Raw genomic sequence first — 21,383 nt, forward strand, 5'->3', positions numbered from 1 at the left:
ACGCGGTATAAAATATTGCCTTTTCCTAGTATAGTATATTTAAACACGTGGCTGTGATCTCTCACATAAAAAAACTGCTTTGTGTTAATGTTTGTGCAAGTTGTACATATATAAACCTTGAACATCACATTCACCTCCCTCTGTTTCCCCATTCCCTCTGTTTCTGGATCCTAACTGTCAAGAATGACCAGAATCTGCAAGACATTAAACATCTACAAAGATAGGATAGAAAGCCTAAAATAAACGTTGAAAAAGTGACACAAGATAATTGTATGTTGCCTCACTCTAATTATTGATTAAAATCTTAACAAAATGTTCTGATTAGAAACACCTATATTATTGTACAATTGGGGATTTTACAGTTGGTGCTCATTATTAACGTCCTTAGTCCTTAAGGCTTTTTAGTGATGCAAGATAACAATGTATCTCTTTATAAGAAGCTGCGGCTCTCATGTGCTCAGCACCGTGAAAAACATTTATGAGCTATTTCAATCAGTGAGGGTTTTTTGTTCAGACATTTTTTCGTAAATGTGTTCTTCCTGCAAATGCCTATTTAGCCAAACAGAATTATTCTATACCCTTAACCTTGACCATGCTGACTGTGAGTGCACTTCTACTGCTATTTCCAGTAACAACAGGACAGGTTACAAACCCTAATCCCGGCGGATGTGTCTTGAAGAACAGCAAATCCACCAATTACTTTAGCAAAGGGGATTTAGTATTTGGTGGTATCATGCAACTGACTACTTTGTATTTGCCTGTTGGTCGTCAGTCTACTCAGGAACCGACACTTACCAAATGCTTCACGTAAGTAAGGATTTTTTCCCTCTAATTACGTTATTTTATTTGTACTATTGCAGTGGAATACTAGTAGTGTATAACAGTGCCATGGATTTTCTTCCTAAATTATACACAGTTTATAAAGTACTTCCTGTATATTTGCAGCAGTATTGCCATGGCGGTTATATATTTTGCTTGGGTAACCGATGTATAAAGAAATGAAATCAGCACGCCTTATTTTGCTGTCAAACTCCTCTATTATTGCATTTGCACTTTAACAATTTCATTTTATTATTAAGAAAGATTATATTAATTTCAAACAGAAAGCTCTCTCCTTTACCGTTTTAGTGCCAACGTGCTATATAACAGACAGTACAGAAAACGTTTTAACCTCTTCAATTTCAACCATGACAAGTATATATTTTTTTGTTGTATATTGTCTGCCAAATGTATATATAAACTACAATTTAGGAATTGAGAGTCCTTATACTCTACCTTTTTTTGTTTAAATGAATGTTAAATACATTCCCCAATCCCATTGCCTTTTCTCGTTGGTTCCTTGATGCACATGAAGCACCTGAAACGTTATCATGTGGGTGGAAAAAACAGGACATACTGTACTACAACCAATCCTTTACTGAAAAGTAACATGTAGAAAGTGCTAGCACATTTATACTTTTCTTAAGGCATCGGTCACAATCACCCATAAGTATTGTTATCATAACTGTGCCCAGGACATACCTGAAAACTAGAGCTAGCTCTCAATGTATTACTTCCTGTTAAAACATATTTTTAGTAAAAATAAATATGGTTTAACCAATTAAACTCCAATGTTAATCAACGAAGGACCCTCTAATTCCATGGTCATTTTTTCTGCGATTGCTGCTTTAATAGTTATTGCCAGACACTTATGGTCTTCCATAAAAGGGTTGTTGAAATTTGATGAAGCCTTTTGCATTTTATTGAATATACTGTACCTTTTAATGTCAACTAGTGGGACCACAAACCGGTAAAAACAGGAACTTGACAAAAAATCGAGACATGCAGTTTGTTTTGATTAATATGATTTTCTTTACTATACATTTACAGGGTATCATTAGGACATTACTGTCATCTCTTGGCCTTCCTTTTTTCAATTGAGGAAATTAATAGAGACTCTAGTATTTTACCAAACATTACTCTGGGCTACCAGATTTATGGCTCCTGCGCCACTGAGCATACAAGTACATCTGTGCTGAATATATTATCTGGGACGAAAAACACAATTCCCAATTATAATTGTTGGAATGGTGGGAAGCTGGTGGGCTTCATAGGGGACTTGTCTACCTCCTCAACACTCTCGATAGCTCAGCTTCTAGGAATTTACAGATATCCACAGGTACTGTATGCAGGAGCGTTAATTCTACATAAATATAATCATGTTCTTAGATTGTATGCTCCTTGGTCAGGGACTCCTTTACTTGATGTTTCATTTTGCATTTGAAGAGTTTATTCCCATAATGTATTACATCCCATGTTATTTTGTTGTCTAGTACTGTTGTGAAGCATTATAGTATGTGTGTGTGATGGTGCTATACAAACAAAGATACAGTATATATATACAGTATATACAAAGATATACATAACTGTGCAAATGACACCACATGTGTATTAAATAAAAAGATCTTATTTATTTGAATAAAGAAAATGGATACATTTGGTGTAGACATTTTGCCCCCCAAATTGTATCACTTTTACCCTGATACATATGCACCTTTGTAACATTTTCTCCTTTCTTATATCCAATCGATTAAGCAAATCCCATCTTTTATTCACTTATTGCTCACCTACACCAGCTCCTCCCACTGCTAGTTGAAGATTTAGCAACCTTTAAAAAACCCCCAAAAAAAACCCAATGCATTGGCCAATAAATGATATTTTGTCAGACCCCATTCATAACAACAGGCCCTTCCTGTGCTCACAAAGCTTATTTTCTCTAGTGACTGAGATATAAATCTCCCACCTTCTCATTATCCACAACAACCTGCTCACTTAATCCCATTCCTTAACATCTCCTCTGTGATAATCTCTGCCTTAACCTACATCGTCAACCAATCTTTCAGCACTTGTATATTCCCTCATCCTTCAAGCATTCTTATTGTATGTAAACTCCCATGCTGGATTTCTTGATCTAGTCTCTTCCTCCAGCTATAGACTTATCTCCCTTCAACCTTTGCCCGCCAAACTACTGTAATATAACTGCATGCTAGAATGTATCAGGGAACCAGATAAAACAGTGAATATGGCACTTTTAACTTGAAGTGAAATAACTAAGGGCTTAAATGGTATTTCCAAGTGGTTAAGTGTAATTCAAAAGGTGCTTTCATGCTCAAAAGAATGTGATTACAAAACTGATTTAAAAAAATGCCGCTTCAACCCTATAGAAGAAGGACACGTGTCTTCCTCTGTGGAACGCTTGACAGTAGAATTTAGGGAGCGCCGTTTATCTCAGATATGAACATGAAACATAAAAAGTACAAATAGTGCAGATTGTATAGAAGGGGATATAGTAATATCTTTGAAGAGCTTGTAGGTGTACACTCACATTCTGTTAAAAGAAATAAAGCAGTTTCCAAACTCTGTTGGGTGCCTGTGTGCAATTGCTGTCACTGTCTATGGCGTGATCTTGGGCTTAAAGATGATCTTGTTAGGTGATCAGTATTTCTCAAAAAAAGATGATACAGTACACATACCATGGTGCGATCTATATCATTTAAATGTATGACATATAAAAATTGAAGGTAGAATGTAGAACTAGAGATGTAATCAGTATCTCTGATTATGGCTGATTATGGCTGCCTGGTTCTGCTCCTCGCCAGCGCCAGAATTGCCTTTCTCTGCTCCAGAGTGTGGCTGTCCAGAGTCTCTGCGTTCCATCTATCTGCGGTCCAATATCCGGAAGTGACGCGACTGGGAAATCGGAAGCTTCGTTACATGGAGGGACGCCGGAACAACAAGCGAGTACCTCGAGGAGCAGCGCCAAGCAGCCGTAATCAGAAACACTGATTACATCTTTAGTTCTACATGAATGCGTCTCACGCTTGTATGTATTTGTGATATCTTCCATTTGTATATGTTATACATTTTAAATGATATAGATCGCACTATGGTATGTGTAACATCTTTTTTTGAGAAATACAGAACACCTAACAAGATCATCTTTAAGCCCAAGATCATCGCCATAGACGGTGACAGCAATTGCACACAGGCACCCAACAGAGTTTGGTAACTGCTTTATTTCCTTTAACAGAATGTGAGTGTACACCTACCAGATATTCAAAGATATTACTATATCCCCCTTCTATACAATCTGCACTATTTGTACTTTTTATGTTTCATGTTCATATCTGAGATAAACGGCGCTCCCGAAATTCCACTGTCATGCTAGAATGTATGTCTGCTAACTCACTCCTCATCACACCGCAGACTTGGTTCTATCTTGACTTCTCCACTGAGATGACAACCATAACAAATGTAGCCAGTGACAATTTAACAGCAAAATCCCAGTGGGGCTTCTGCTTGCTCATCCTACTAGACATCTCCGCATTTTACACTGTTGAGCAACGTAATGGGACATTTAGTTGCAGCCATATCACTGTAACTAAATGACCACTAGCGTTCAGCCGCAGATTGACTCTCCACCGCAGCCAATATACCGCTGGAACCTCTGCCGCCGGCCTCTTCTAGGAGAAGGTAATTTTTAGCCGTTAAGATATACAGTGGTGTGAAAAAGAAAGTACACCCTCTTTGAATTCTATGGTTTTACATATCAGGATATAATAACAATCATCTGTTCCTCAGCAGGTCTTAAAATTAGGTAAATACAACCTCAGATGAACAACAACACATGACATATTACACCGTGTCATGATTTATTTAACAAAAATAAAGCCAAAATGGAGAAGCCATGTGTGAAAAACTAAGTATACCTTAGGATTCAATAGCTTGTAAAACCACCATTAGCAGCAATAACTTGAAGTAATCGTTTTCTATATGACTTTATCAGTCTCTCACATCGTTGTGAAGGAATTTTGGCCCACTCTTCTTTACAACGTTGCTTCAGTTCATTGAGGTTTGTGGGCATTTGTTTATGCACAGCTCTCTTAAGGTCCAGTCACAGCATTCCAATCAGGTTGAGGTCTGGACTTTGACTGGGCCATTGCAAGACCTTGATTCTTTTCTTTTTCAGCCATTCTGTTGTAGATTTGCTGGTGTGCTTGAGATCATTGTCCTGTTGCATGATCCAATTTCGGCCAAGCTTAATCTGTCAGACAGATGGCCTTACATTTGACTCTAGAATACTTTGGTATACAGAGGAGTTCATGGTCGACTCATTGACTGCAAGGTTCCCAGGTCCTGTGGTTGCAAAACAAGCCCAAATCATCACCCCTCCACCACCATGCTTGACAGTTGGTATGAGGTGTTGGTGCTGATATGCTGGGTTTGGTTTTCACCAAACGTGGCACTGTGCATTATGGCCAAACATCTCCACTTTGGTATCTTCTTTCCAAAGGACATATTCCAGAAGTCTTGTGGTTTGTTCAGATGCAACTTTGCAAACCTAAGCCGTGCTGCCATGTTCTTTTTAGAAAGAAGAGGCTTTCTCCTGGCAACCCTTCCAAACAAACCATACTTGTTCAGTCTTTTTCTAATTGTACTGTCATGAATTTTAACATTTAACATGATAACTGAGGCTTGTAGAGTCTGAGATGTAACTCTTGGGTTTTTTGCAATTTCTCTGAGCATTGCACGGTCTAAACTGGGGGTGAATTTGCTGGGACGTCCACTCCTGGGAAGATTGGTAACTGTCTTGAATGTTTTCCACTTTTGAATAATCTTTCTCACTGTAGAATGTTAGACTTTAAATTGTTTGGAAATGGCCTTATAACCCTTCCCAGATTGATGGGCAGCAATAGTTGCTTCTCTAAGATCATTGCTCATGTCTTTCCTCCTTGGCATTGTGTTAACACACACCTGAATGCTCCAGACCAGCAAACTGCTAAAACTTCAGCTTTTTTTTGGTCACACTTGCTGATGATTAATTAATCAAGGGCATTTGATTAGCAGCACCTGTCTGCTACTTAGCATCTTAATTCCTATGGAAGCAGTAAGGGTGTACTTAGTTTTTCACACATAGCTTCTCCATTCTGGCTTCATTTTTGTTAAATAAATCATGACACAGTGTAATATGTCATGTGTTGTTGTTCATCTGAGGTTGTATTTACCTAATTTTAACACCTGCTAAGGAACAGATGACTGTTATTATATCCTGATATGTAAAACCATAGAATTCAAAGAGGGCGTACTTTCTTTTTCACACAACTGTAGGGTTAGTTTTCAGGGGGTTTAGTCGCTAGGGTATGGGGTTAATTTTAGAGGTTTTTGTGGTTAAGGTAAGGTGTTTGGGTAGGCGGTTTTAGGGTGAGGGATTAGTGTAGGGGTTTTAGGGGATGATATTTTGGTAGGGGGTTTTTATGGTAAGGGTTAAGCTTAGGCACTAGACAGCAGTGAAACGACAATGACCATGTTTCAAAGCCCTGTTTAGCAAACCCTTCGCCTCGAGAGCCTCCTATCATCTTGTCTCTGTAACACAGCTCTATATTGGTTCATCTGTTATCATTTTAATTGTTCCATCAATCTTTAACTTTGCTGGTTCCCCCTCCGCTCAATTTCCACTTTGTTGGGCCCCCCCACTGGGGACTGTAACCGGACTTACAGATGTATTAAGACTGTTTCCTGAGCCACGACTGTTAAAGCGGAAAGCCACAGCTCTGGTGATAGTGTCTGTCCCAGTCATGCTGCTGGTGGGGCTCCGTGCCTCCGGATCAGACACCGAACAGCATTTATGCTCCATTTCTGGGGCAGCTGCCATCGCGTGACCTGTGGCACTGCTTAATAAATATGGCCCGCCGTGAATATGGCAGAGCTGATGCCTCTTTCACATGGAAACTCCATTCAGGTAATTGTGTGAGCAGCTGTAAGCAGAAGGATTGCCTTGTATAAATATTTACTAGCATCACAGGTAACAGGGATTCTAATTTGTGTCAGTTGCTGCTAAATCCCAGTTTATTTTTTACAATTATTGTATCTTTAGCTGGAAACATTAGAGAAACCATGCAGCCTGTGCAGCAGGCTTGTGCTTGATAAGCCAGGTGAAGACTTGTCAATTATTTCCTGCTGAAATTAACCAGTTCCCTGTTGGACTCATCAACTTAAGACTTTATTATTGAAGCCTTTTTGAAAGGGAAAAGGCCCTGTCACATATGTCCGATGTAGCCTTTTGTACTTAATGATGTGTGCTGTTTTTAATGAGCTTCGGGTCGTTTAGGTTTTGGCACCAATGTTTGCCTTTTTAAATGTGCTTGTGTATGTTATTTGCACCTGAGGAAAGGTCCATGCAGGACCTGAAACGCTGTTAATTTTTGCTGCCCTCAGCAATAAATCGTCACGAATTTATTCACTATGATGTTGTAAGTAGTTCACCACATCCTAAGGGCACGACGGTCATTCATGTAATACTGAAAAATATGCTGACTGCTTTTAAAGAAATGAAAATAGTAAGATTTATGTACAATCAATTACATTGTAATGTTCTACTTTTTTTTTTTTTTAACCTGCAGATCAGTTACGGGTCAGTAGATCTTATATTTAATGACAGGAGCCAGTTTCCATCTTTTTACAGAACTGTTCCCAATGAAATCTCCGAGATGAACGGAATTGTGCAGATGTTGGAGCACTTTGGTTGGAAATGGGTTGGGATCCTAGTTTCCGATGATGAAGTTGGACATAGAGCGAGTGAAGTGTTAAAGAAATTAATGATCAAAATTGGAGGCTGTGCGGCGTTTTTGGACTTTATTCCTCATCAAAATTCACTGTTTAAAAACTGGAGAGAAAACATGCTTTTGAAAATTGACAAGACCACTGCTTATGTCATAGTTATTTTTCTCAACTCATTGTATATTGAGAGCGTTGTAGATTTATTTTCCACACGCAGGTTTCCAAAGAAAGTTTGGATAGTGTCATCATTTTTTATGGGAATTACAGAGTTTCGTTTTCAAGAAATAAAGTACACATTTAATGGCACGTTGACACTTGCATTACATGAAGGAGTGATTCCCGGCTTTAAGGACTTTCTCTATAAAGTGAATCCCAATAGGTATCCAGATGATGATTTCCTTGCGATAATTTGGCAACATCTATTTCACTGCTCAATTACTAATGGTAATAAGCATAACAGCTCCGCTTTGGGGGGAATTAAAAGAAATCCGGCATGTACGGGGAATGAATCTTTGGAAAACATTGATTTGTCTTTTTATGATGTTTTGGACTTCAGAATCTCTTACAGAGTTTACACTGCAGTGTATGCTCTGGCTCATGCTGTACATGACATGTACATTTCTCAAAATGCATATAGTCTGTCTGGACAAATAAGTATATTGATGAAGAAGAGGTTCCAACCATGGCAGGTTAGTTAATGCCTCATCTATAAGAGAATTATGTATCTTACAAAATAAGGATTACATTGGCATGTTATTTTGGAATGGTCATAAAAATTGAACATGCTGGAACATACAGATAAAGTGATATTTAAGTTCCTTTTGCACGTGAGGGAACTGCTGATGAATAGAACCCGACCGCTGCCTGATCGCAGTCCCCCGCGTCCAAAAAGCCCAGTAATTCTGGCTGCCCTGAAGGGATTATCGCAGCGGGAGTCTCTGCTTCTGAATGGTTCTCCAGGTGTGTTAATTCTACTTGGACGACACAAATCTGTCAGAGCTGCTTAGAGAGATCAGATAGAACAGAGAGAAGCTGTTCCTCTCTCTGTGTCTCCCCACACAGCTCTTTCAGTGGATCGTACTATTTTGTGTTATATTTAGTACATAGGATTTAAGCAGGGGTTCTCCAGAGCAGAACCGCATTAATTCCAGGTTCTGGGACTCCCCTGATACCCGAGGTACAGGCCACGGTATGGGGTGCTGATAACTTCTGCAAGTTTAAATCTGCCGTGTCATGGATCATGTGACGGGACATTTAAAAAGCTCCAGATACCGACACCCCATACTAAGGCTTGTACCTCAGGAATCAGGGGGTCCCCAGACCTGGCACTTACGTGGTTCAACTCCGGAGACCTCCTGCTTCAATCCTATGGACTACAAATCAATTAAAAGCAGAGCTTCATTACCTTAGTGGCTTACCGCTACTGTAATGAAGGGGTTATTTCCTCCCACCACAACCCCGGGTGGCCTAACCACTCACCCCCCACCCCTCTCATCTAATAATAAATATATCTATTAACCAAATGTCGCTAATAGGTATTTTGGGCATTAAACAAAATAAAATACACATACAGTAATTACCAAAAAAATGTAATGTATTTGAAACATTAAACCAGTGATGCTCACTGTGGATTACTAGAAACTCTCAATGGAAAGTCTAGATAGCCACATTGTCAATAAATATTAACCTTTAATTAAAAAATACATAAACAATTAAAATACATTAATAACCCTCTCTTCTGTACCATAATGGCTGTCCGCTAGCGTAATGAAGGGTTAAAACTCCTACTACAGCCCCTCCCAGCAACCCAGGGAGGCCCAACCACCCTCCCCCATTGGGCAACTACCCCCATTCATCCCTCACCTCAATGCTCAATGTCTGCTTTTCCAAAAAATGCCCAAGCAAAACAATTTAATTACCTTAGTTGCCTAAATATTCCTGCATTATCAGGCATCCAAGAAGCATCTACTTATTGTGTCAGGGTTTAATAAAGAAGCTGCCACATTGCCTATGTAATGGAACAAGGGCTTAAAAATAACATTCAGTACCCATTGCAACATAAAAATGAAATTAATAAACAACTAAATAAATACATACATAAATGTACATAAATTGTTACCTCAATGGATGAGCTAGTCTACTGTCAAAAGTAATATGAATTATGCAATAGGTATCCATTTTACTGCAATATTGAAATATGTTGTTCTGTGAGGTATACAGACTTCTGATGAGTATGTTACCAATTTGGAAGACTCAATACCCCACTACATGATAAATTCAATGCTTATGTGCATTTACGTAAAGAAAGTAAAAATAAAGAAGAATGCAGATGTACAGATGCAGCCACGAGTATTAGAACACACTTACCTGGGAAATTCTGGGAAATTCTGGGGCAGTCTCACAGTAAATGCCTCAACATTCCTGTGAGATTCTTAATGGTCCATCGGATTAACACAGCGGGGGGTCCCTGCAGTCCCATTCAAACTGAATCAAACTGAATGGGACTGCAGGGACCCCCCACTGTGTTAATCCGATGGGCCATTAAGAATCTCACAGAAATGTTGAGGCATTTACTGTGAGACTGCCCCAGAATTTCCCAGGCAAGAGTTCTAACACTCGTGGCTGCATCTGTAGCAGACGCTATTACTCCCGTAAACACGATGAGATACAGAGACACTAGCGCGTGATAACTGCAAGTTTTAACACAAGTGGCAATGAAAACACTGGTGATACATTAATTATCTCCTTAACGCACATGCTACTAATTGTGTTATTCTGCGTTTACAGGGGCAATAACATCTGCTATAGCTCCAGGTCTTAAATGCAATCAGTGAAAAATACAATGTGTAAATGTGACTTGTTTTATACCACATAAAGAACAAAACTCTGCAAAATTGATTTGTATTTCATTTCAGCTGAATACATTTGTAAGTCGTGTACATTTTACTCCTTCTTCAGGAGTCGAGATGTTCTTTGATAGCAAAGGAGATCCACCAGCTCGTTTTGATATTATGAAATGGTTTTTTTTCCCCAACGAAAGATTTGTCAAGTTCAAGGTGGGAAGTTTTGACCCATCAGCTCCTGTGGGGGAACAACTGCAATTAAGTAAATCTATTAACTTATGGAGTCCATATTATACAGAGGTATCTTTCATTATAACAAAGTATGCCGATACTCTCACTTTCTAATTTTATTTCTATTTATTCGAAAGCTGTAACTTTAGAATTAAATATGAAGGAAAACAAAATAGCATTATAGAACTGAAGAAAGCCAGTCCATACAGTGGCAGACTTAGACCTGTGAAGTATTTCCAAACAGGCAGTTTTCCTATATTATTTCTCTATAATGTTGTAGTTGCCATTTAATCCCCAGGACTAAGGCAATATATTATTTTCAGATATCTGATATCAGCTTGATAAAGTCTATTTGGAGATGGGGCACAAATGCTGCGACTTATACTAATGTAGAAAATATTTATGATGTGTTCTGAAAATATATCTACAAATGGACCCGGGAAATCAACGAGGCATAGATTCAGGAAGATTTCTTCAATCCGGGCAATGAGGGCGAAGTTCGCTAAACCGGGAACAGCCGTTATTTTCCCTGAGTAAATGCCGTATTCACCTAAGTGATTATAGCTAAAATAGCAGCTGTAAGCGAGAGAGAAAGATAGCGACAGACAGATCTACAGGTTATCCGACACAATGCATTACTCAAAATGGCATTGGATAGCGAAACGTTGAAAAGCGAAACACATTTTCCCATAGGAACACAGTTTAAATTAAAGGTTCCGTTCCTGAAGGCATTTTTAATGCTAAAATACACAAATATTTTACGCAGACAATAAGATATGCAGCATACACATACATTATATAGTGCATATACTGTATATATATATAATATTACATAATATAATATAAAAATATAATATAGTATAATATATATATTATATACACATAAACAACTTTGCAAAGCGTCGTAAGAGCGTTGGATAAGCCGTTTTGGCGTTGTAAAAATGAACATAGTTATGCATTGCACAGTGTTGGATAAGCCATTCGTTGTAAAACGAGGACTGCCTGTATTTAGAAGAGCCAGTTACGGATTGGGCCGATTGACTTATAAACTTCCAAATAGGTTAACCTATGCTCAATGTGGGGAAATATGTGAATGTATATGTGAACACATTGACAGCATGTGAACACACGTGAGACACCTGGAAATGATGCGGCATTTCAATATGTAATATATATATAATTATTTTAATTTGTATATTTTTCTCTTTCTCTGCTCTCTAGCAAAATAGCTTTATTCAATGTTGGGATGGTAGCAACGCTCGCGTTAGACATGACTTCATATTTCACTGTCATTAACTTCAACAGAACTTAGTGAATTTGTGATGAACCTTTAGGCTCATGTGCATATATATATATTAGAGTAACGGCCATTATATATAACGCCATGTTTTTACAAGAGCAAATCTGGGTTAACATCACATTAGTTACTTTAGTGAATACTGCATTATGATCAGTGGGCGTTAACTTGGGTTACCAGCATGTGAAACCGGGCCTCAGATCTTGTGTTCAAGAATGTCAAGTGATACAAAACATTGCAATGAAAAGAACAAATAGTTACTGTATATGAAAGGAAGGAAATTGCTCAATAAGAAATACTGAAGATCCGATGCTCTTATTCTACCTTTTATGGAAAAGTCTTAATCATAGGGAAATACATCCCAGAGATGAAGACGGGTGAATCAGCCCAAATCCGTTTCCCGGATTTTCGTAGATTTTACCCCCAAAATCCGTTACGCGGTGTAACATACGCAAACAGATTTGGTCAGTTTCAAACCACGAGGATTCATAAAAACAACATCTTTGGATACAATCCGTGGACGGATTTGTAGAATCCAATCCACGGATGGCGGAACCCATGGACTATATTAGCAATAATAATAAAAAGAAAATCCTCAAAATGCGAATTGCCCTTTTATTAAATTGATCTGTGGAAATCCGTGGACCAAAGGAACCGAATGATCCACTCCGGATCAAAATCCACCAAATAAATTCACCCATCTTTACCCAAAAGGTTAGTGTGGTAATGAATACAAGGTAAGGAAGCGGTGTAACTCCCACGCAGGTAAAAATCACAGACCAGGGTAAGGACACTCCAGTGAAGCTTTAATGACACCCCACGGCCCCCAAAACCCACTCTTGACGCGTTTTGCACGTTTACTGTGCTTTGTCAAAGAAAACATAAACAGTAGAAGGAAAATCGGATTAAAATACCCATCAAACCCTGCGTTGAACCAATGGCAACTCGGCACACACCCAGTAACTCCCACCTGTTGAATAACCAATCATTGAACTGGGTGACCAGGAGAGGGGAGTGTGTGTCAAGCATCACAGGGTAGAGAGAGGTAATCTAAAATATAACCAGGTGGACAGAGATGAAGTAAAAAACAACATAACATTAGAAATAAACTTCAATAGTAAATAATTAACTCTATTCTGCCTGGTAATATGAATGGATAAAAACAACACAAGAAGAATACATAAAAACAAGAGTCAGGGGCTGTAATCCTGACAGATAAATTATTACTAAAGAATCATCTCCAATTATATATAATTAATGAAAAATATGAAACAAATACATATAAAAATATATAAAGAAGACCACATAAATAAATGCCAAAAAACAAACAAACAAACAAACAAACAATCACTCCTGCAATGGACATATAAATCTGTTATTGTCCCCACAATGAAAGAAGTATTAATTTATTGCGTAAATAATTAAATAATAATATATCTTGGTATGATGTTAAAAAAAAACGAAAATACCATTCATGGCACATATTTAATGCCAATTCAATAGTCAATAATTCAGCAATGCTGAAGACAATAATAGCGGGAGTGAATGAATGTAAAAGTATGACAAATATGAGTAACAGAAACCAATAGGCTCAAATAGCAATAAAAATAATACATGAATTAGAAATTATAATAATAATACATGATAGAAAATAATAAATAAATAATGAATAATAAATATATAAAAAAGAAGAAAAAAGAAGAAAAAAAGAGAAGAAAAAAAGAAAAAAGAAGAAGAAAAAAGAGAAAGAGAAAATAAATAGAAAATGAATAATCAATCTCAAAAATCAATCAATATAGGAAATCAATGTAAAAAATGTTGAAGCTCCCAATCAATATTGATACCTGCTGGATGCAGAGTATCAAGAGCAAAAATCCATGACATTTCTTTCTTATTGAGAAGATTTAATCTGTCCCCACCCCTTGTTGGAGTTGGTACCAGTTCAATGCCCATGAACTGAAAATTGACCAGTCCCCCTTGGGGGCAATCAAAGAAGTGCCTGGAGACAGGATGTTTCAAATCCTTATTGCGGATAAGATTAACATGTTCCCCCATTCTTTGTATCAGGGGTCTTATCGTCCTACCAACATAACCCATAGAACATCCGCACTTGATATAGTATATCAAAAATGGTGTATTGCAGGTGATCATAGATCTGATAGTGTAGTTTTTCTGTCTTTTTTTCATTGGTTTTTTTCATGATGATAGTTTTAGATGGGAGAGCATATCTACAAACTCTACATGAACCACATCTGAAGAACCCAGTGGTACCAGAAACCCGAGCCCCACTGGGTCTTCCAGATGTGTAGAGTGGGTTTTGGGGGCTGTGGGTTGTCATTAAAGCTTCACTGGATTGTCCTTACCCTGGTCTGTGATTTTTACCTACGTGGGAGTTGCACCGCTTCCTTACCTTGTATTCCTTCCGACTCAATCAGCAGGAGCACACCGGATCAGTCACACGTCCTGCTACCACAACAGTGACTTCCATTTATTTCATGGTCCCTGCCCCATATAAGATTTACCTCACGTTGGAGGCTATTGGGGGGACCGTCGTACCACTGCAATTATCAGTGTATCATCCGCATGGACAGCTGTTCAGCAAGCAGTTTCAATACACTTAAAAATGACTTTGGTTACTAATGAGAAGCGCCACTAGGGGGTGTGAGACTCCCATTTCTCTGCAAACTTAGGGGCTTATGCAGAGAGGATAGAGAAGGGAAATAGCGCCATCTTTTGCCGAAAATACGTACCAGAGAAGCTTGTCCTGCAGAGAACATGGAGAGATTCATAAAATTCGCCACAGCAGGTTTCTTTACTTTAAAAATTGCCAAACACGTGGCGAGATTGGTAAATTTGCCATGTTAAAATAGGGTGGTATGCAGGTAGCATAGATGCACTGCAACTCGCCATTCTGCCCTATATTATAGCGAGTTCAATCTAGCCAGAAAAACTTGGCAATTTTGAATCTCATCAGAAAAATGAGGTAACGCAGCTTTCAGCATACGACCATAACTTGCTCCAATTCTGTGGCTATTTTCCTGCCGTTTTCACATTAAATAACGTTCCTCTCTGCATAAGCCCCTTAGTGTGGTAATGGTAAACTTTAGCACCAGTTACATAAATTATTGATGCACCAATAGCTCAGTGCTAATTCTACTATTCGTTTCAAAATTACTGGAATATCATTGTTTCCTTTGTTTGTCCCCAGAAACCTCTCTCTGTGTGCAGTGAGAGCTGTGTTACTGGATATAGAAAGGCTAAAAGGGAGGCACAGGCTGACTGCTGCTATGATTGTGTCCGCTGTTCAGAGGGGGAAATATCCAACACAACAGGTGAGTAAGGGAAAGGGGAAAATGTTTTTAAAAGGGAGAACGAGAACGAGAGAGAGAGAGCGAGAGAGAGCAAGAGAGAGAGAATAAAAAACAAGTTGAGGGGGGGAGGGAGAGGGGAGAGGGGAGAGGAAATGGAGAAGGAGTGGGAGGGGGGTAGGGAGGAGGGAGAGAGAGTGGGAGAGAGTACAGAGTATAAAGTCAAGTAGAGAAACAAAGAAAAAAGACAAAAACATGAACATTAGTATAAATAAAAATATTGACTATAGACCTATTATGCCGTTCTTTATATGCAGTTCTGACTTTGCTAAAATGTTTTGTCGATCTTAGAGTGAAAAAAAAATCCAAATATTTGCCTAATTCCATTAAAAAATTATTTTCAAATATTTGTTTGATTTTTTTTTCCATCCGCATTCAGGTCTTAGTAAAAAGGATATATAATTAAAGCGATATTTTCCAAATATGTTTTCCCTGTCACCTAATACACTGATGTCACTGTCTTCCGTATCAGAGATACCTGGAATATACTGTATAATGATATACCTGCATGCCTACTGTAGCACCTCTAATAGAGAAAGGGCAATTATCTATTTTTATTAACCCCATATTTGCTACAGTAGATAACAATGCATTTTAAATGCATGCCTTAAACCCCATCATGACTACTAACAATTTAACACACCAAAAACTCAAGATATAGTTCAACGCCTGCATCTGGAGGAACTGGAGACGTTGCACCAGCACAGCCAGATAAGACTTCCTTATATATTGCTCCCTGATAAATATACTATATGTTTTTGGACTGGGAACTGGCCTACCCAGCCAACCACAGATAGTTAGGGCATATACTGTTTATTTATTTTCCAAAATGATGTAGGTTTCGTTTATGTTTTGTGCTGTGTGCTGTTTAAATGAACTGGCTCAATAAAGCCATGTTTTAATTTCACACTAAACGGTCTCTATCAGTGTACCTCTGCACACATCTCTCACAGGGATACGTTAGAAATGTGCAAATACATCAATGATTTTAACAAGGTACAGGAGGGAAGTATAGTTCAGAGTAAGGAAAGTGTAGTACATGAGGTCATGCTTTGAAACTGGAGGTTGGGAAGCTCAGAGGAACAGTGGGGAAGTGCTTCTTCATGGAAATCAAGATAGATTCATGCAATAGGCTCTCAACAGGTGTGGTAGAGGCTAAAAATGTAAAGAAAATTCAAAAGTGATTGGGATAGATAGAATATGCACACACCAAATGTGAGATTTTAGATATAATGCAGAAAAAAAAGACTTCACCTGGGTCTGGTGCTCAGACCCTGTGCCCGATCCTGTGCCCCGATTCTGTGATCCGACCCTGTGCCCCGATCCTGTGCCCCGATCCTGTGCCCCGATTCTGTGATCCGATCCTGTGACCCGATCCCGTGCCCTTATCCTTTGCCCTTATCCTGTGTCCTTAACCTCTGTCCCTGTCCTGTGTCCCGGTCCTGTGTCCCGGTCCTGTATCCCGGTCCTGTGCTCCAATCCTGTGCCCTGATCCTGGGCCCTTATCCTGTGCCTGTATCCTGGGCCCTTATCCTGTGCCCTGATCCTGTGACCCGATCCTTTGCTCTGATCCTGTGCCTCGATCATGTGCTCTGATCCTGTGCCCTGATAGTGTGCCCTTATCCCGTGCTCCGATCCTGTGCCCTGATCCTGTGCCCCTTATCCTGTGCCCCTTATCCTGTGCCCCGATCATGGGCCCTGATCCTGTGCCCAATCCTGGGCCCATAACCAAAAAAAGGTTGGGAACCACTGGGTTAGACATTTGAGTACATTTAAATGCTGTAAAAACACATTTGGTTTGGTATGGTACAGAAACCTCAAAAAAGGAGTGTAACAGGGAATTAACCCTGTCTTAATGAGGCTTCAATATAAAGCCTCAATGGTCTGAGGAATCCAGCAGGGAGCTGGTTAATTGCAGCTAAAGAAAATTAACCAGTCTCCACCTGGTTAATCAGAAAAGTGTAAAAACCTCCTGCTGGGAACTGACAGAGAGACTCTTGAGCACACAGAAGTCCTGTGCACTGACATCAAGACACCAGCTATTCCAGGGTGCAGCAAACCTGGGAGCTCACCAAAGGCTGGCCCCTGAACAGATACCAACATGACTGGCTGACATTGGGGTGATAGGTTGTAAAGGGGCGTATCCCCCCCAGCCCTTCAGAAAGGGACTGGGGAAGTGAGTTAGCCCTTACACAGGGATAGGCTGTTCATTTGTTTTTGTGTGTGGTTTGTGCACTGTTTAAAGTGATGGCTGAATAAAGCCATTGTTTAATTTCCCCCACATCTGTCTCCCTGGTTGTACCTCTGCACATGTCTCTTACAAGGGAGGTGACTCCAGAAATTGTAACTAAACTAGCAGTATATAGCTCATGTCATTCAGGGGAAAAGGCTGGAGCACTGAGTGGAATAGTGGCACAGATATATATCAAAGAGATCAAGAGCAAAATACTTGAATAAGAACCAGGAAGCACAGAGAGTATCTCATAGAATGTAAATATGGAACTGAACTTAAATCTGAATATATAATGTCTAAATATCCAACGTTGAAACATTAAACATCAAAAATCTGCCTACAAACTTCAATTACTGGGATGCAAATGTAGTCAAAGACTGAAATGAAAAAGAGTTTAGTAGAAATGTGAAACATCCTTTTCCTTATTTAAACCTCTGGGACTTCTGGCTTGTAATGCAAATATCCAAAAGACTTCCCTTTTACACACATCATTAAAGATCTCTCCACCTCTAGTATTAGGAATAATTGTTTCAGTAACTTGAAATGACAGAAAGGATCAATTCGACTTATGAAACAGAGAACATGTCCTGACACCGGGAAACTCATTGTCCCCAAAGTTCTAAGGGGCCTATGCAGTAAAGGTTCATAAAAAAAATTGCCGGGCCATTTAAATCGCCGTTTCTGTGACCGTTGCTATCATGGTATTCAGAAAGCGTCGATAACCTGTGAGCAAAATTCACAAACCGGGCGAGTTGCCGGCAGCGGGAAGATCGCCCCTCTGAAAAGGCATTACCCGGCGATCTGTTTCTGCTGTGGAGATAGCTGCTCAGTGAGAGCCGCCTCTCCCGGCGCAAATCTCGCCCAAAATGTATATTTTTCAATATACATTTTAATACAAGTGTAGATGAGGAGGGGGTCTCAGGAGCAGAACCGCGTTGATTTGAGGTCGGGGACCCCTGCTTCCTGAGATACAGGCCCCGTTATGGGGTGCCGGTATCTCTTATGCTTTGGATTCCCACGGTCACGTGACGCGGGACATTTAAATGCATAGGCGATACCGGCACACCATGACGAGTCCTGTATCTTGAGAAGTAAGTGGTCCCCGGTCCTCAAATCAAAGCGGTTCTGCTCCGGAGACCCCCTGATACAATACACTAGAAATAAAATTTAAATAAAAAAAACACATTTATTTCTGGCGAGATTTGCGCAGGTAGAGGCTGCTCTCTCTCTGCAGCAGATAGAACTCGCCGGGTGAGCCCTTTTCAGAGAGGCGATCATCTCGTTGCGGCTACTCACCATTTTTGCAAATGTTGCTATCACTGGTATTGGGGCATTTCTGCATAACGTGCTAGCAACGCTGTCAAAAATGGCGATTAAAAACAATTTTTTCTATCGGAGCTTAGTGCTTAGGCCCCTATATCTTTTAACAATTTAAAAGCATATTTGTTTTGGCTTATCATAAATTTTAAGTTATTTGGACATGTAAACACATTGTTGTATATGAGTGCTATAAGACGACATGAAAAGGGGATCTTACTGTTGTTCTGCTGACTATTAAAAAGTAACCCCCTTAAGTAACCCCCATAATATTTCATCCTGTGACAGTTCCAAAATAAACACATGCCCCTGCATTTCATCTTCTAGAGCTATTTGCCTACAAACTAACTCAATCATTTCTTCTTTGCTGCAGATGCTAGCAGCTGTCTGCAGTGTCCAGGGGATCAGTGGTCCAATGAAAACAGAAATGGCTGCATCCCAAAAGACCTCGAATTTATTTCCTTTGGGGGGACTTTGGGTTCTTTCTTGACCTCCATTGCTCTGATACTTTCCCTAACGACTGCCGCAGTTCTTGTAATCTTTATCAAGTACAGCGATACCCCTATAGTGAAAGCCAATAACTGGAATATCAGCTGCATTCTCTTACTCTCCATCATGCTATCTTTTCTCTGCACCTTGCTATTTATTGGCCATCCAACACGGATGAGCTGTCTGCTCCGCCAGTCTTTATTTGGAATCGTTTTTACTGTCGCCGTCTCTTCTGTACTGGCAAAAACAATCACCGTTGTTATTGCCTTCAATGCAACAAAACCCAGGAGCAAGCTGAAGAGCTGGATAGGAACCAGAGTGTCCAGCAGTGTTGTTCTGTTGTGTTCTTCGGGCGAGATAGGGATCTGCACTTTTTGGATGATTCATTCTCCTCCATTCCCAGATACAGACACAACCACTGCAACTGGGAAGATCATTTTGCTATGCAATGAAAGCTCAGTCGCTCTGTTCTTCTGTGCCGTTGGCTATATGGGTGTTCTTGCTTTGTTCAGCTTTCTGGTTGCTTTTCTAGCAAAGGATTTCCCTGATAGCTTTAACGAAGCTAAGAATATAACGTTCAGCATGTTGCTGTTTTGTAGTGTCTGGGTGTCATTTGTTCCTGCGTACTTGAGCACAAAGGGAAGCAAAACCGTGGCTTTAGAGATATTTGCTATCCTGGTTTCTGGTGCTAGCCTTCTGGGCTGTATATTTATTCCCAAGTGCTACATTATTTTAGTAAGATCCGAGCTGAACACAAGACAGATTGTTATTCGAAAGTGACATCTTTTAAGCATGAAATAGTTTGAAGAAAGCAAATATGTTCAAAATTGAAGGTAAAACTCTATTATAAGAAAATCAATATCTAGCTGCACATTTTATATTAAACATTTATTGTAGCGAAAATATGTATTGTTTCTAAAGTACTGGACCAAGTCAATAATTTATCATTAAAAAAAAAACATTTGCTGTAACTTAAATTACTATTGCTTTAAGTCTTAATTTCACATCTATGGGTTCCCTAAGACTGTTTATTACTTTTGAGTAGAGGAAGAGCGTTTTGCATTCAATAAAAAGAACACTAATGTATATGTGTTTTCTAGGACATGTCTTCTTTACAAAGTGACAGTATTTCATTTGTATTAATCCCACTTCATCATTCAATGACTCAAGACCGGCACCCAACTTTTATAACTGCGAAACGAGCCATGGAAAAGCAGGAGTAGTCAAACAAAAAGTTTATATGTACATATTTACACTGACTCGCAGGTTCAAGTACTGTTGGGACGGAGAAATTTACCCGAAATTTTACTGAGTGTACAGTTGATGCAAATACCACTACTACACCTGTACCAACTTTGACCCCTGTGGACGCCAGACCGTATCCATCATAAACACTTTGTGAAGGTTACCGAATTCAATTAACATTAGAGTCCACAACGAAACCTGGAGTTAATGCAGAATATTAATTTAACAATGGAAAGTGTCGCACAAATGTTGTAAATGTTCATCTTTCACTGCAGGGCAGGAAAGGGTCTTTTATTGGTGGTTGCATAAAGCCTTCTACAAGAAACGACCGTATAATTTCCTAACCCGCAATAATAGAGATACAAATGTAGCTAGATATCCTGTCTCTGGAGGCGTGGCCATAAAGTGAAAATATGCCGCGCCGGAGACATTGCTGTCGTGGTTGCACTGCGCTGGCTCCATGCATCCAAATGGACCAGAACTTAGTGTTAATCTTCCGGTGCCAAAACCTCAGAGGTTGCATGACCCACATCAGGTAGACCCTATCAGAAATTTCCTACACTCATTTATACTGTGTACTTTGCATTTTCTCCACTTCAAAGTGGCCAAAATATATTCCTCCCTAGTTTTAATCAATATTACACAGGGATTATTTATCAGGCAGCTGAGCATGGTATTCACCATTAAGGTACAGATGAAGGCGGGCTGAATTGCTAGGAGCGGGTACCAAATAGCTGGAGCAGGCAGAATGAAGCGGAGCCTGA

At 39.5% G+C, this 21,383-nt stretch overlaps 1 protein-coding gene across 8 annotated transcripts; it reads left to right on the plus strand.

Moving 5' to 3' along the window:
• Positions 1-3,635: 3,635 nt before the first annotated feature.
• Positions 3,636-20,855, plus strand: LOC142492591 (vomeronasal type-2 receptor 26-like). 8 transcript variants are annotated; one of them, XM_075595362.1, is made up of 6 exons: positions 3,637-3,862; positions 3,953-4,072; positions 7,440-8,285; positions 10,512-10,739; positions 15,176-15,299; positions 19,259-20,855. In XM_075595362.1, the coding sequence occupies exons 3-6, from the start codon at positions 7,527-7,529 to the stop codon at positions 20,152-20,154; spliced, it is 2,007 nt and encodes a 668-aa protein (XP_075451477.1). In that variant the 5' UTR covers positions 3,637-3,862; positions 3,953-4,072; positions 7,440-7,526; the 3' UTR covers positions 20,155-20,855. The 8 variants fall into 8 exon arrangements, with proteins under 8 accessions (XP_075451478.1, XP_075451479.1, XP_075451477.1 ...); XM_075595361.1 differs by having other exon boundaries at positions 3,961-4,072; XM_075595363.1 differs by having other exon boundaries at positions 3,636-4,072; positions 7,502-8,285.
• The last annotated feature ends 528 nt before the right edge of the window (positions 20,856-21,383 follow it).

The sequence above is a fragment of the Ascaphus truei genome, chromosome 4, assembly GCF_040206685.1.
Source record: "Ascaphus truei isolate aAscTru1 chromosome 4, aAscTru1.hap1, whole genome shotgun sequence".
Classification (NCBI taxonomy): domain Eukaryota; kingdom Metazoa; phylum Chordata; class Amphibia; order Anura; family Ascaphidae; genus Ascaphus; species Ascaphus truei.

Coding starts and splice junctions, on each gene's coding strand:
- LOC142492591 (XM_075595358.1), top strand. Junction 8,286..10,511: donor AGAGGTTCCAACCATGGCAG/GTTAGTTAATGC, acceptor ATTTCATTTCAG/CTGAATACATTTGTAAGTCG. Junction 15,300..19,258: donor GGAAATATCCAACACAACAG/GTGAGTAAGGGA, acceptor TCTTTGCTGCAG/ATGCTAGCAGCTGTCTGCAG.